At 45.8% G+C, this 12,849-nt stretch overlaps 1 protein-coding gene across 2 annotated transcripts in view; it reads left to right on the top strand.

Annotated features, from left to right (window-relative positions):
• Positions 1–12,849, top strand: part of LOC115648935 — a 77,612-nt gene that overhangs the window by 48,921 nt on the left and 15,842 nt on the right. The window contains exon 4 of one of the 2 annotated variants that reach the window (XM_030557312.1): positions 7,810–7,863. The exons of the other annotated variant lie outside the window; for it this stretch is intronic. Coding sequence (XP_030413172.1) covers positions 7,810–7,863 — 54 coding nt within the window. The remainder of the gene's footprint in view (positions 1–7,809; positions 7,864–12,849) is intronic. 2 annotated transcript variants of the gene reach the window in all.

Raw genomic sequence — 12,849 nt, 5'->3', positions numbered from 1 at the left:
TAATTATGTCTTTTGTCTGTTACTATAGATTGCATAGAACTTGGTAGCATGGTAGCTTGTGTGTGGTTGTATAAACATAAACGTGCAGTGACTTCTACTGGACAGAAACAGAACTGCTCCAAAACATGTCATAGGCTCTATACTGCTAATGCCTACATGGAGATTTCTGCTGTAGCACAAGTATTTAGGAGGGTGGTGCTTTAAGAGCAGCAGGCTCAGTGTTTTGTCTCTGCTGTTTACATGCCACTCTGAATGGCTGTGATATACAGGCATGTTCTAGGGGATCATGGGTTAGTTGCAATATTTTATTCAGTGGCTATGTAACTCTCAAAGTGATTGTATGGAATCACTGCAATTTTCTTTTAAATCCCAGTCTGGGATAAAGGGGATCACTGTGCGTGCTCTTGTGTGCAGGAGGTGGAGTGGGTGGGAGGATTTCTTAGGCTGAACTGCTTACGTTGTGCTCAGAAACTTAACCCTCAGTCAGCTCATTCAGCCTTCACTTCAGAGCGGCTCAGCATGCAGTCCTGGAAGAAACTTTTCTTTTCTTCAGTCAATGTGTTTTTGCCTTCACTTTTGGAGCCACTGGCCTGTTACAATATGTTCTCTATTGCTCTGATAACTGTAGTTCAGCTTCTAAAGCCTACAGCCAATTTGAGGTCGACAGGAAGGACATTTCAGTTTAAATGAGGGGTTGGGTATAGGAAAGATGCCTCTTTCATCCCATTCCTTTATTGCCAAAGGAAGAAGGATAGTCTTGGCTCAGAATCAGCATCCAATTTTATTCCCAACTGCGTCACTCATTTGCTAGTTTGTGACTGCGGGAAAATCATGTAACCACTCTCTGCCTCAGTTTCCCCATCTGCAAAATGGGAAATTAATGGTAACTGGGCATGCCACCTCTCTTATGGGCCTTTCCCCCAGCTTTAAGCTGCTCCAAGTCATGCAGCTACGTTAATGTTACTTCAGCCATGTCTCTACCTATGTGTCTATGAATTAATGAGTCTCTGCTTCTCAGAGCCGGACCAAAAGCTCTAGAGAGCCAGGATGAGAAGGGGCTGCCTTGGAAAGTCCCCACGTTGTTGCTAGGCAGCAGCATGCTTTAGCTTCCTAATCTGAAAGGCAGCGCTTGGGCTTGGCAGGGAACTGGTTCTGGAACAGGGAACCAGAAGGATGTAAAACCATACAAAGAGGCTTGACTTTATTTTGTAATTGTACCTTGCTAGGGTGCTGCAGCCCTCCATGGAGAGGGGTGATGGCAGCGTTATCAGGAGCAAAGCAGCAAGAAATTTCATTGGATAAAATAACAGCTGGACACACCCTTATCTTGAGGGGCAAAAACATTTAATTCCCCACCATTTCATGCCCCTCTGCACCTCCTTGATCCTCACGGCAAAGCTGAAACTCTGCAACACAGTTGCTCTCCCTAGCAGAAGCCGGACAGCAGAGATTTATGGCCCAACTTTGCAGACCCAAGAGCCTGGGTGGGACACACACAGAGGCATGGAGTTTCGGCCAGAAGGGACCACCAGCTCCATCTAGTCTGACCTTCTGTACATCACAGGCCACCCGCACCCCTCAACAGCCACACACTTGATCTGACAACTAAAATGAGACCAAAGTATTACAGCCCACAGGAGACTAGACCATTATGTGTGACAGGCAGAGAATCGAAGGGACTGAGATGCACCAGTTCTTATCCAAACCTCAGACCCTCTTGGAGTTCTCTCATCCTTACATTTTTCTTCTGTACCAGGGAAAGTCCAGCAGGGGGCATACCAGAGAGGTCATTACCAAGTAACAAGTTCATGGCTGCCTAGGACTTCATAGCTACCAACATGCTGTCTACCACAGCTACTTGGAACTTCATAGCAGTAGCAGGGATGGAACTAAGATCTTCTCACTCTTAAAACTTAGCCCTACTACCTTAGGTAAAAGAGAATCTCCATTTATCTGTTAGCAGTATAGGGCTTATGAGACAGCTGAGCAATACTAGTTCCATTCACTGGGCTTTGTCTATCCATCTATCTCTTCACTCCCCCCTAAGCCAGTTCATTAAAATATGTAGTATTTAGTCAAGTAATGTTTGGCTTCTTCTTTAAGAGTATTAGATACTTACGTAAGTGCAGCTGTAGTCACAATGAATTATCCCCCATTTAGTCAGGGGCTGGGTTGAGTAAACATCAGGGCCTTGGTGTCCATGCTAATTTGAAGCTGGCTATTTGGAATGATGTGATTTGAATACATGGTACCTTGCTGGAGTAAAGGAATCCATCTTGAATCAGTGGAAGCTGTGCAGGGGAGACTGAGAGGTACCATGCTTGCCTCCTGCAAGGGCTGCTTGCCTCCAGCAGGGGCTGGGCTAAGCAGGCTGCTTGACAATGCTTTGCTCTTCTATAGCTCCTTTCAGCTGTGGAAAATGCTTTACAGGCATCATTGAATTAAGTGTTGTAACCCCCTCCCGCCCCCCTCGGGGATTGCTGAGAAGTATAAGCTCAGTTTTACAGAGGCATGGACAAGTCAAGTGACTTGCCCAAGATCACACAGTTTATAACAGAGCTGGGATTGGAACCCAGGAGTCCTGACTGCCCAGTTCCCTGCTTTAGCAACATTCCCCTCTCAGAGATGGGATGAAAACCTAAGCTCTCACCACCAGACCATGCTGCTCCCCCTTGTAGGCAGTTCCTCTCCTCAGAGCTTGGGAGGACTCACCTTACCCTCCGAGCCAGCGGGTAGATATGGTGAGAGTGAGACATCGCACAGTGGCTTTGTAAGAGAAGCTTACAAAACCTTGTGAGACCCCACAACTCTTTGCTTCTGCATACCCTGTACCATGCAGTCGGTCTCTTTGTAAAAGAACATTTAGCCCCATTAGGTTCCCTGCCCTGCCCTGCCCTGCCCTGCCCTGCCCTCCCCTCATCTCACTCAGCAATCAAGAAGGGTCTTAAAAACAGGCAGTCACCTCTCCGTAAATACCAAGTTTACAATAACTCCCTTGCAGCAGTGCTGGGAATGGAGCCCTGCATTGTTTATAGGAATTCCCAAAGAATTACTCTGAGCCGGATGGCACAGGCCTGGGTTAGTTCAGCAGTTCTCTTCGTCTGCTTGCACCTAGTTTGTGCTAATCGCTGCTGGAGTCCCTTCAGGGTTAGAGAGCTTGGGGCTGCACTAACACCCCAGGCTGTGGTTACAGGGGCAGAAGTCTGGGGCGGGAACTAATGTGTAGCCAGGGCCGTCCTTAGGCATAGGCAGAATAGGCAGTGGCGTAGGGCCTCACTCTCCCTGGGGGCACCACGCTGCAGGCAGCCCAGACAGTGTAGAAGCAGGGCTGCTGGGTCCTAGAGAGAGCCGAATGCAGCACAGTCTGAGGAGTGGGATTGGCTGCGGGGGGTCTCTGGGAAGGGGAGGGGGTGGGGGTTGGGGAAGGAGCTCACCTGTGAGTGTGACTCTTTCCCCCCGGCTGAGGTCAGGTGAGGCAGGCTCTGTGGCTCTGGAACCAGTATCCTTTGTTGTCTCCCATAACATCTATAAAATTGGATGGGTGGGGTTCTGTGGCCTGCCTTGTGCAGGAGGTCAGACTAGATGATCAGATTGGTCCCTTCTGACCTATGAGTCTATGAGTCTATCCATTCTTCTCCTCTCTGCCCCACAGAGCACCCCCTCCTTTCTCCCTCCTCCCCAGGAGCACCCCTCTCTCTCCTCCCTCCCCTCCGTCAGGGCTGGGTTGGGTGAGGTGCTGGGGGTAGGTGGGGGGAGGGGAGGCTGGCTGCCTGCTGAGGAATGAAAGTGAAAGTAACTCACTTCCTCGGCAGGCAGCCAGAATTGGAATGTCACACAGGGCTTGGCTGGAGTTAGCCAGATGTGTGAAAAATCAGGATAGGGGATTGGAGTAGGGTGAGCAGATATCCCTATTTTATAGGGATAGTCCCAATTTTGGGGTCTTTTTCTTATATAAGCTCCTTTTACCCCCCACCCCCACCCCCACCCATCCCTGTCCTGATTTTACACACTTTCTGTCTGGTCACTCTAGGTGGGGGTAATTGGTGCCTATATAAGACAAAGCCCCAAATAACAATCCTGAATCCAATTTCAATGTTTTTTTTTAAATCAATATCTTAGCCAAAAACAGAAAATTAAGTTGTTGACAATTATTAATGACAGGTTTGTTTTGAGGCAGGGAGTGGGTCAGTTTTCATCAGAGAAACAAAAAATGTTGACTGACTTTCCTATAGCCTGTTACTCCAGATAAGAGCCCTCCAACAACTGTAATATGCTCATCTCCTTACTAGTGTATAAAGCAGGGTTCGGCAACCTACGGCACACCTGTCAAAGGTGGCAGGTGAGCTGATTTTTGATGGTATGCAGCAGCAGGCTGAGTGGCTCAGCCCATCACTGCTCGGGGGTTCCGGCTGCTGCCCTATTGCCAGCTGGGATACCAGCCATCGGCCCCACTCAGCACCTGCTGCTGGCCTGGGGACCCCCAAGGAATCCCAGGCTGGCAGTGGGCTGAGCAGGCCAGTTGAACCACTCAACCTGTTGTCAGCCTGGGGTTCCATTCACTCAGCCGGCAGCGGGCTGAGTGGGCTGTTAGCGGGCTGGTGGCGGGCTGAGCAGGGCCGGTGGGGGGTTGAGTGGCTCAGTCTGCTGCCAGTCTGGGGTGCCAGCAGCACTCAGCCTACTGCTACTCTGGGGTTCCGGCTCCCGGCCCCTTGCCAGTCAGGAGCTCAGCCGCCAGCCCCACTCTGCCTCCTGCCAGCCTGGGTGAGCAGAATCCCAGGCTGGTAGCGGGCTGAGGGGGGGTTGGCGGCCGGGATCCTGGCTGGCAGGAATTGGTGGTCAGAACCCCAGACCAGCAGTGGGCTGAGCAGGGCCTGGGATTCTTGTCTAGGGTTCCAGCCACCAACCCGCTGCCGGTTTGGGGTTTCATTTACTCAGCTGGCAGTGGCCTGAGCAGGACCGGTGGCCAAGACCTCAGATAATAACAATAGTTTATTTATATAATATAGACATAGAGAGAAACCTTCTACAAACATTAAAATGTATCACTGGCACGAGAAACCTTAAATTACAGTGAACTTGGCACACCACTTTTGAAAGGTTGCCGACCCCTGATATAGAGTGACCATATGTTGTACTAAGATTCTCCTGCTTTTTTTTTTCCCTGTGAGTCAGTATAACTTTTGCCAGCCCAGAAGTTGGGCAGCCAATGTTTTACGTTTTCACAATGTTTTCTCCAACTTTCATAAAGTAAATACATAGTTAATATGAGTTAAAAAGGCCAGGGACACTTCTTTGTGAAGAATCTGTACAGCAGATCATGCCCATAGACGATCCAGAAAAGAAATTTGAGGTTGAATTTTTTAATATTGTGATGGATAAAGCAGTATCTGCTGTTGATGAAAGGTTTAATACCTTGCAAGTACACCATGAACAGTTTGGATTTTTGTATGACATAACTAAATTCAACGAAATAGGAAAACAAGAGCAACTAATGACAAAGTGCAAGAATCTAGAGAGCCTCCTGAAGCACGGTGATAGTTTTGATTTAAATGGACTTGAACTGTACGAAGAATTGAGTACACTGTCATCAATGTTGCCACATGCAAAATCGGTGATGGACATTGTACAGTTTATTCATACCCGCAAACTTGTTGACATATATCCTAACGTGTACATTGCCACTCGTATTCTACTGACAATTCCTGTAACAGAAGCATCAGGAGAACGGAGTTTCTCAAAACTAAAGCTCATTAAAAACTATCTCCACTCTACAATGAGTCAGGAACGCTTGACTGGTCTTGCAATTCTTGCGATCGAACAAGACACGACTTTGTCTTTGTCATACGATGACATTATTACTGATTTTGCAGCCAAAAAAGCCAGAACGATTGCTTTTAATTAAAAACAAATCTTTGTTTCAATACCTCTTCATATAAATTTCCAATAAAATTTTGATAAATTAAAAAAATATATATTATTTGCATCATTCTTTCATATCAGAATTTTTTCTATAGTGCTGCTTCTTTAGTGCTAGTCCGTCAGCATTACAGTGTGCTTAATTAAGTTAAACTGGTTTTAATAATGTGAATGTGGCAAGTTTTCCAATACTATAAGCTTATGTTTGTGTTGCTAAGAGCAGATCAGGCACAGGGGCACCAGTTTAATAATCTCGCCTAGGGCACCATAAATCCTAAGGCCGGCCCTGTGTGTAGCTGTGACAAAGCCCTTAGATGGCCAGTGAAAATGGTGGATTCAGGCAAGTAACTGATTATATTTGTCAGCTAATAACAGTCCTCAGGGCACCTACACTTTGAAATGTACTTAGTCCAAATAACCCCAAATCTATTAGCTTTCAAGACATACTGCAAGACCCATCTCTTTCCCCAGGTATCTGAGGAGGGATGTTTTTGCGGAGGACTGAGTGCCCTGCCCTGGTATTTGTGCTGGTGGTGGGTGGCTTTTTCTTCCCTTTCCAAGTTTTGAGAAGTTGCTTTGTTTTCTTTGTTTGTACTAGCATTTTAAAAGTGTTTACTTGCAGTAGATTACTTAGAGCTGGTGAAAAAATGGGATGATTTTTTCCCAGTGGATCAAAAATTTTTGGTTTCCATGGGAATTTGTTGTTTTTGTTCAGGACAAAAAACTTTTTTAACCTCAAATGTTTACTTTTGTTTCAGGTTTTTTTAACCAAGTGTTTGTGGTTTTTTATTTTTTAATTTTAGTTTTCAGATGCTTTGTTCCCCCTTTGTGTATTTTGCCTGTTTTTACACTGGAAAAGGGAAGAGAGAGGTTTAAAAAAAGTGTGAAAAACTGAGGAGTACCCCAGTCTTCTCACTTTGTTACTATTTTCCAGTTGGCAAAAGTTGTGAATCAGACAGAAAGTGGGGTAACGTTTTTCAAGTTGAAAAACAATAGCAAAGTGTAGGAAAGTGAGGAAGAAAACACCTTTCTATACTTTGTTACTGTTTTCCAGCTACTAAAAAGTGGAAAACCGAAAGGGGGGGAAATCCACTATTTATATACAAAAATAAATAAAATAACTGGTGTTTCCTTCAAATTTTTCATTTTGAAAAATTGAAATATTTCTTTGAAATTTTTTTCCATAAAATATTTAGTTTTCAATAAAGCTCTTATTTTCCAACTACAAAAGTTTGTGTCAGATTTTTTTGGACTAACTCTGATGTTATTCAGCCCCTACTTTTCTGGGTGCTGTATAAAACTTCCTGGTGAACAAAGGAAACAGAGCTGCGACACTAGTTTTGTGTGGAAGCCTGGTTGTCTCTGTAGCTGTTCTCAGTAACAAAACTCCTCCCATTCAAGGTGTATGGTTCCATATTTTATGACAAGTGTGATAGCTTTTTGTATACCTGCCAGAGGAACCTGGAGCCATGAGTACAGGTAGGTGCTTTTAAAATCTGTGATGTAACTCTACATAAATAAAATAAATATGGATAATGGGAACATCCACACTTACATTAAATAGGATAATTTTTTCTTCCAAAAGGAATATAAACTCTCCTGCTTCAGGAGAATCACTAATTGATGGGAAGTAGGGAAAAAAACTTCCCCGGTGGGCGAATTCTTCAATAATTGTCTTCTAGAAGGTTTCTTTCATCATTCTCTGAAGTACTTGGTATTGACCACCATCAAACACAGTATGCTGGATGGACCACTGGTCTAATCTGGTATTCCTGTCTTATCTTACTTCTCTGAACCATCCATCCTGTTTGACGTAAAGTGACTCCATGCAGGCTTTGTGTCTGTTCCCACCACACCAGTGCTACTAATCCTTGCATTCTGTTTCTCTTCCAGAAGATGCTGCTCAAGAAGAACTGTGGAGCAAAAACAAGAGTTATTAAAATTCGTGTAAGTTGCCTGTTTCCGGTGTGTTTCCTAATGTGTCTGAATGAGGTGGCACCCTTTGAATCTCTACAAATGAGAGTTGGTTTGTGGAGGTATCCTTTTGGGATGGATTTCTATTGAGTTGTCGGTCTGGAAGTTTTTTCCGAGCCTGGACTGTAATCAACATAATTGAGGGGGGGTGCTAAAGGCGATCATATATTGGCCCTTCCACTCTGGAGACCTTGGGGTCAAATCTTGCTTGAAGAGAAACTCTACGGCATCCTCTAAATGCATGTAATTGCACAAAGCCACTCTTTGATAGAGCGCTTCTGATCCTGCTCGGTCAGGAGGGGACCAGGTCTGCTATAACAGGGCTATAGCAGTGTGGGGATGAGATGCATTAGCAGGGCTGTTTGGGAGTCCCAGATACAGAGTAGCAGGAAGCATGGCTGCAGGTTGCAACTGAAGAGAATTGTGTGGGAGTCAGGACTGGAATAACCAGGGATGGGAGCTGCAGGTCAGGTCTATCATAAATATTTATGTGGCCCCCATTACCAGAGTATCTGAGCACCTCACATTCTTTATAAATGTATCCTGACAACACCCTAGTAAGGCAGAGAAGTGCTATTAGCCCCAATTTACAGATGAGGAGTTGAGGCACAGAGAGGCTAAGTGACTTGTAGAAAGTCACATAGGAAGTTTGAGGTGGAGCAGGAAATTGAACCCAGGTTGCCACTGGACCATGATGCCCTTCTCCAAGGGGACATTGGCATTGAGGTCCATTGGCAGAGCTTCATGGGAAGGTTTGCACAGTACTCTCCTAATACATTGACTTTGTTCTAGCTGACACTTTGACTAATCGCCATCTCATTCAGAGGTATCTTAACTCCATATTAACAAGGAGTCTGGTGGCACCTTAAAGACTAACAGATTTATTTGGGCATAAGTTTTCCTGGGTAAAACATCCACTTCTTCAGAATGTTGCATCTGAAGAAGTGAGGTTTTTTACCTATGAAAGCTTAGGCCCAAATAAATCTGTTAGTCTTTAAGATGCCACTGGACTCCTTGTTGTTTTTGTGGATAAGGCTATCCCTTGATACTTAGATACCGTTCACTAATATGCAGCTAGCAATTATATCTATAGGGCATTGTGGGAGATTTGTGTATGATATCTCACACTCTAGCATTCCTGAGACTAAACCAAATGCCTCAGTCGGCTAACAGCTGAGTCCCAAATTATCTGCAGTGTAACTGTAATATACAGGCGAAAACAACACCATCAGCTGACCAGAGAGAAGAAAGCAAATGTCCCTTGTGTAAAAACAGCCACTGTCATTGCAGTAATTGCATTCAACAATTAGACAGCCATAGGTGATGAATGGCAAATGCAAACCAACATGCATGATTAGTGTCTTCCTGGTTTACACTGTATCCTCATGACATCTCACCCCAAAAGCAACTGGAGCATTGAGGCCCTCTGTGTACCCACATCTGCTGCACTACCTTTCCATGCCATCATTTCCTCCCCACTCCCATACTAATCCCCTCTGCCAAGGCCCTTCAGTCCCGCCCTGCAGGAACCCCCGCTGTGACCCAGCACAACTCTTATTAAGTCTCTCAATCCTGACTTTAAGTGCACCCCCTCTTATTCCAACCTGAACCTCTAGAGAGCTCTGTCACTGCAGCTCACTCCTTCCCAGCAACCAGCTCTTGCTGTTCCAGTACTGGACTTCTCCAGGGCTGTATCTGTCCTGCACACACACGCTGCCAGTCTAATTGTGGCCCCTGTATTTTGGTGCAAGCTGTTTATCAGCTTCCTTCTTTTCCATACACCTTATGTGCACACACTTTCAGTCCACTTGTCTTTTCTGTCCCTGGGCTGGTGCTTATTCCTGTGCTTCTGGGTTACAGCTCCCCACGGATTTCAGTGGCACCTACTAAGGGAGGAGAGAGACTCAAGGGAGGTTTCCCTGAGTGCTGTGAGCTCATTACTCCAGCTCCCTTCATATGCCTTGGAGCATCTGAGACCAAATTATTCCTTCCCTCCCTATTGAGCCCGTGTCAGGCCTCACTAAAACAAACAACCTTTCTAACAGGAGGTGAGATTCATGCTTCTGAAGTCACCCCAGGAAAACAGGGATAAGGATATCTTGCAATCTGAGGTCCTTATGTGGGCCCCATTACCATAGGATTTGAGCACCTCACTGTCTTGGATGGATTTATTCTCACCACCCCCTGTGAAGTGCTGTTATCCCCATTTGACATCTGGGAAACTGAGGCACCACACAACTAAGTGACTTGCCTGAGGTCACCCAGCTAGTCTGTGTCAGAGCAGGGAATCAAACTCAGGTCACCAAAGTCTGAGGGGTACCCCAACCACTGGACCATTCTTCTTGTCTAGCCCCATAACCAGCTTCTTACCCATAAGACTTTTAGTGCATATGCTCAGCGACGATTTGGGTGGTTGCCTTGGTTTTGTGTGACGTTGGTTCAATGGCGGCTTGGGCTGGATCAGTCCTGTAGCAGTATTGCTGATAAATAACAGTGCAGTCCTAATAGGCGATGGGCTAAAAGGAAGCCATCTGGAGGTTTAATTCAGAAAAAGAACCAAATGTTAGAAAGGTAATGTTGTGGTTAGTGGTTAGAGCTGGGTCAGAAACCACTGGCTCGCTGTGTGACCTCAGGCAAATCTCTTTAACTTTTCTGGGCCTCGTTTTCCTCATCTATAAAATGGAGATAATATTTAAACCATGTTGAGCTCCTTAGCTGAGAGGCCCTATCAGAGTGCAAAGTATTACTACTCTTGTATTGGTCCAACTCCTGAAGCATTTACTCAGTCCTTGTTCTGGCGGAACTCACATGGATTTCACAGAAGTAGAAATCTGTCCATTTGAGTTCTTATGACACCATCCAGGGATGTAAAATGAGAAGCAATATTAGGACCTTTCTCTTGCTGCTCTGCAGGAAGAAGCAAGTCTTGTGATTAGATTGTTGGGGTTTTGTGTATGTGAGAAGAACGTATTGAGGGGAAGCCATGTCAGTGAAAGGTTTTGCATTTGTTTCTGAATGAGGTGACATTCCTGGTCATCCTTACCTTTTGTGGTGGGTGAGTTCCATAGTGTAGGCCCAGATGCTGTCAGAGTTCTGTAGCCCATGCTCATTTCTTCCCCTCGACAATAGTTTCATTTTTCCAGTGGAATGTAGTTGTTGTGGGAAGTCATATTTGAGAGGGAGAGGTGGCCCTCAGATAGCTAGACCCAGCGCCATTAAGAACTTTGAATATCAGGAGACACCGTTAACTGGAGTAGCACTTCTGCCCTTGTGGTCACACTGTTTCCCCTAACTGCATCATATAAATGTTGAAGAATATGGGAGAGAGGACTGAAGCGTGTGTGACTCAGAGGGGAGGGCCTTGAAAGATGCCCATAACAACCTTCTGGGTTTGGTATGAGAAGAATCTGAGTCAGTTCAGGGCATTTCTGTTCCCCCTTCAGCTGGTGGGATAGGAGTACTTGGTGATGAACAGTATAAAAGGGGCAGAGAGACCTAGCAGGATGCTTACGGAGCTCAACCGTCCGAGCAACAAGGGTTCCATCTGTACCACGGCACAACCTGAAACCTGACTTAGAAGGATCCAGGATTATAGTGGCTGACAAGTGGCCCTGGAAACTTTTTTGCGAGGTCCTTGACTCGGCTTGCCTGGAGAAAGCCGATGAGACACTGAATGGTAATTTCCATAGGTCTCTATCACTGAATGAAGGTTTCTTTTGTAGTAAGACTCTTGCATAGTTGAAGATGAGTAGTAGACTTGCCTCAGCAAAGGAGGCATTGACAGTCTGTTCACGTAGGGGTCCCGAACATTTTCTACTCTCTTCTACCATCCAGGAAGGGCAGGGTCAGAATCACAGGTGAAGGCTCTGGTATTAGAGGGGTAGCCATGTTAGTCTGGATCTGTAAAAGCAGCAAAGAGTCCTGTGGCACCTTATAGACTAACAGACGTTTTGGAGCATGAGCTTTCGTGGGTGAATATCCACTTTGTTGGATGCATCCGTGCTCCCATGATTATCGCTTGTGGGAAGAGGCTGGGCTGCTGGAAGGAAGCCAGTTGCATTTCCGCTCCTGTGTGTGGCTTGCTGTTCTTGGTGGCCCATGAATCCGACTTGGAAATCAGTGATCTTCACAGTGAACTGAGATGATTGCTCCTCCCACTGAGAATGCTGCGTCCTGAGTGGAAATGGGAGCATTTCTAAGTCAGAATGGATTGACATTAGAAGCAGGCAAAAATTTCGCATTCGAAGTATATGTGCATCTTTGATGCAAAAATGGCCATTTGGAGCCAGCTTTTCAAGGTCTTAGGTGCCGGTGTGCACCTGGTGGGATTTTCAGAAGTGCCTAAGCAGGTTAGATGCATAAGTCCCTAAGTGAGATCAGTTTGCATTGCAGTAGTGATAAGAAGCCCTAGTCAAGGACCAGGACCCCATCATGCTAGGTGCCCTACAAACACAGAACAAGAAGATGGTCCCAGCTGGAGCTTGCAAACCCTCTTTAAATTCAGATTGCTAGCAATGGCCCACATTCTGTAGCAGCATAAGGAGAGATTGTAACGGAGTCAGCCTGAAGTGTAGGCAGGTGGAGAGGCAGTGTGGTCTAATCATTTGTACAGGGGCCTACGATCAAGGGTTCCTGGGCTCTCTTCCTAGTCCTGCCACTGACTTGCTGAATAGTCTTAGGAAAATCACTTCACCTCTCCGTGCCTCAGTTTCCCCCTCTGTGAGATTGGGACAATGATACCGATCTATCTCCCAAGGTGTTTTGACGCTTAGCAGTGTAATGCCAGGGAAGCACTTTGAGATCCCAGACGTAAGACTCTACAGGAGGGCAGCGTACATCTCCGTGAGAGAATTGCCATTTCAAAAATATTGTTCTTGTAAATGGTTGTTGTGACATGATATCTTCGGGGCTCCATTGCCAGTGTAGCTATGTCTCAGTGAGACATTGTGAGGATGCTAC

This window comes from Gopherus evgoodei, chromosome 3 (genome assembly GCF_007399415.2).
Source record: "Gopherus evgoodei ecotype Sinaloan lineage chromosome 3, rGopEvg1_v1.p, whole genome shotgun sequence".
Classification (NCBI taxonomy): domain Eukaryota; kingdom Metazoa; phylum Chordata; order Testudines; family Testudinidae; genus Gopherus; species Gopherus evgoodei.
Note: the sequence above shows the minus strand (reverse complement) of the source record. Positions and strands in the feature narration are given on the sequence as shown.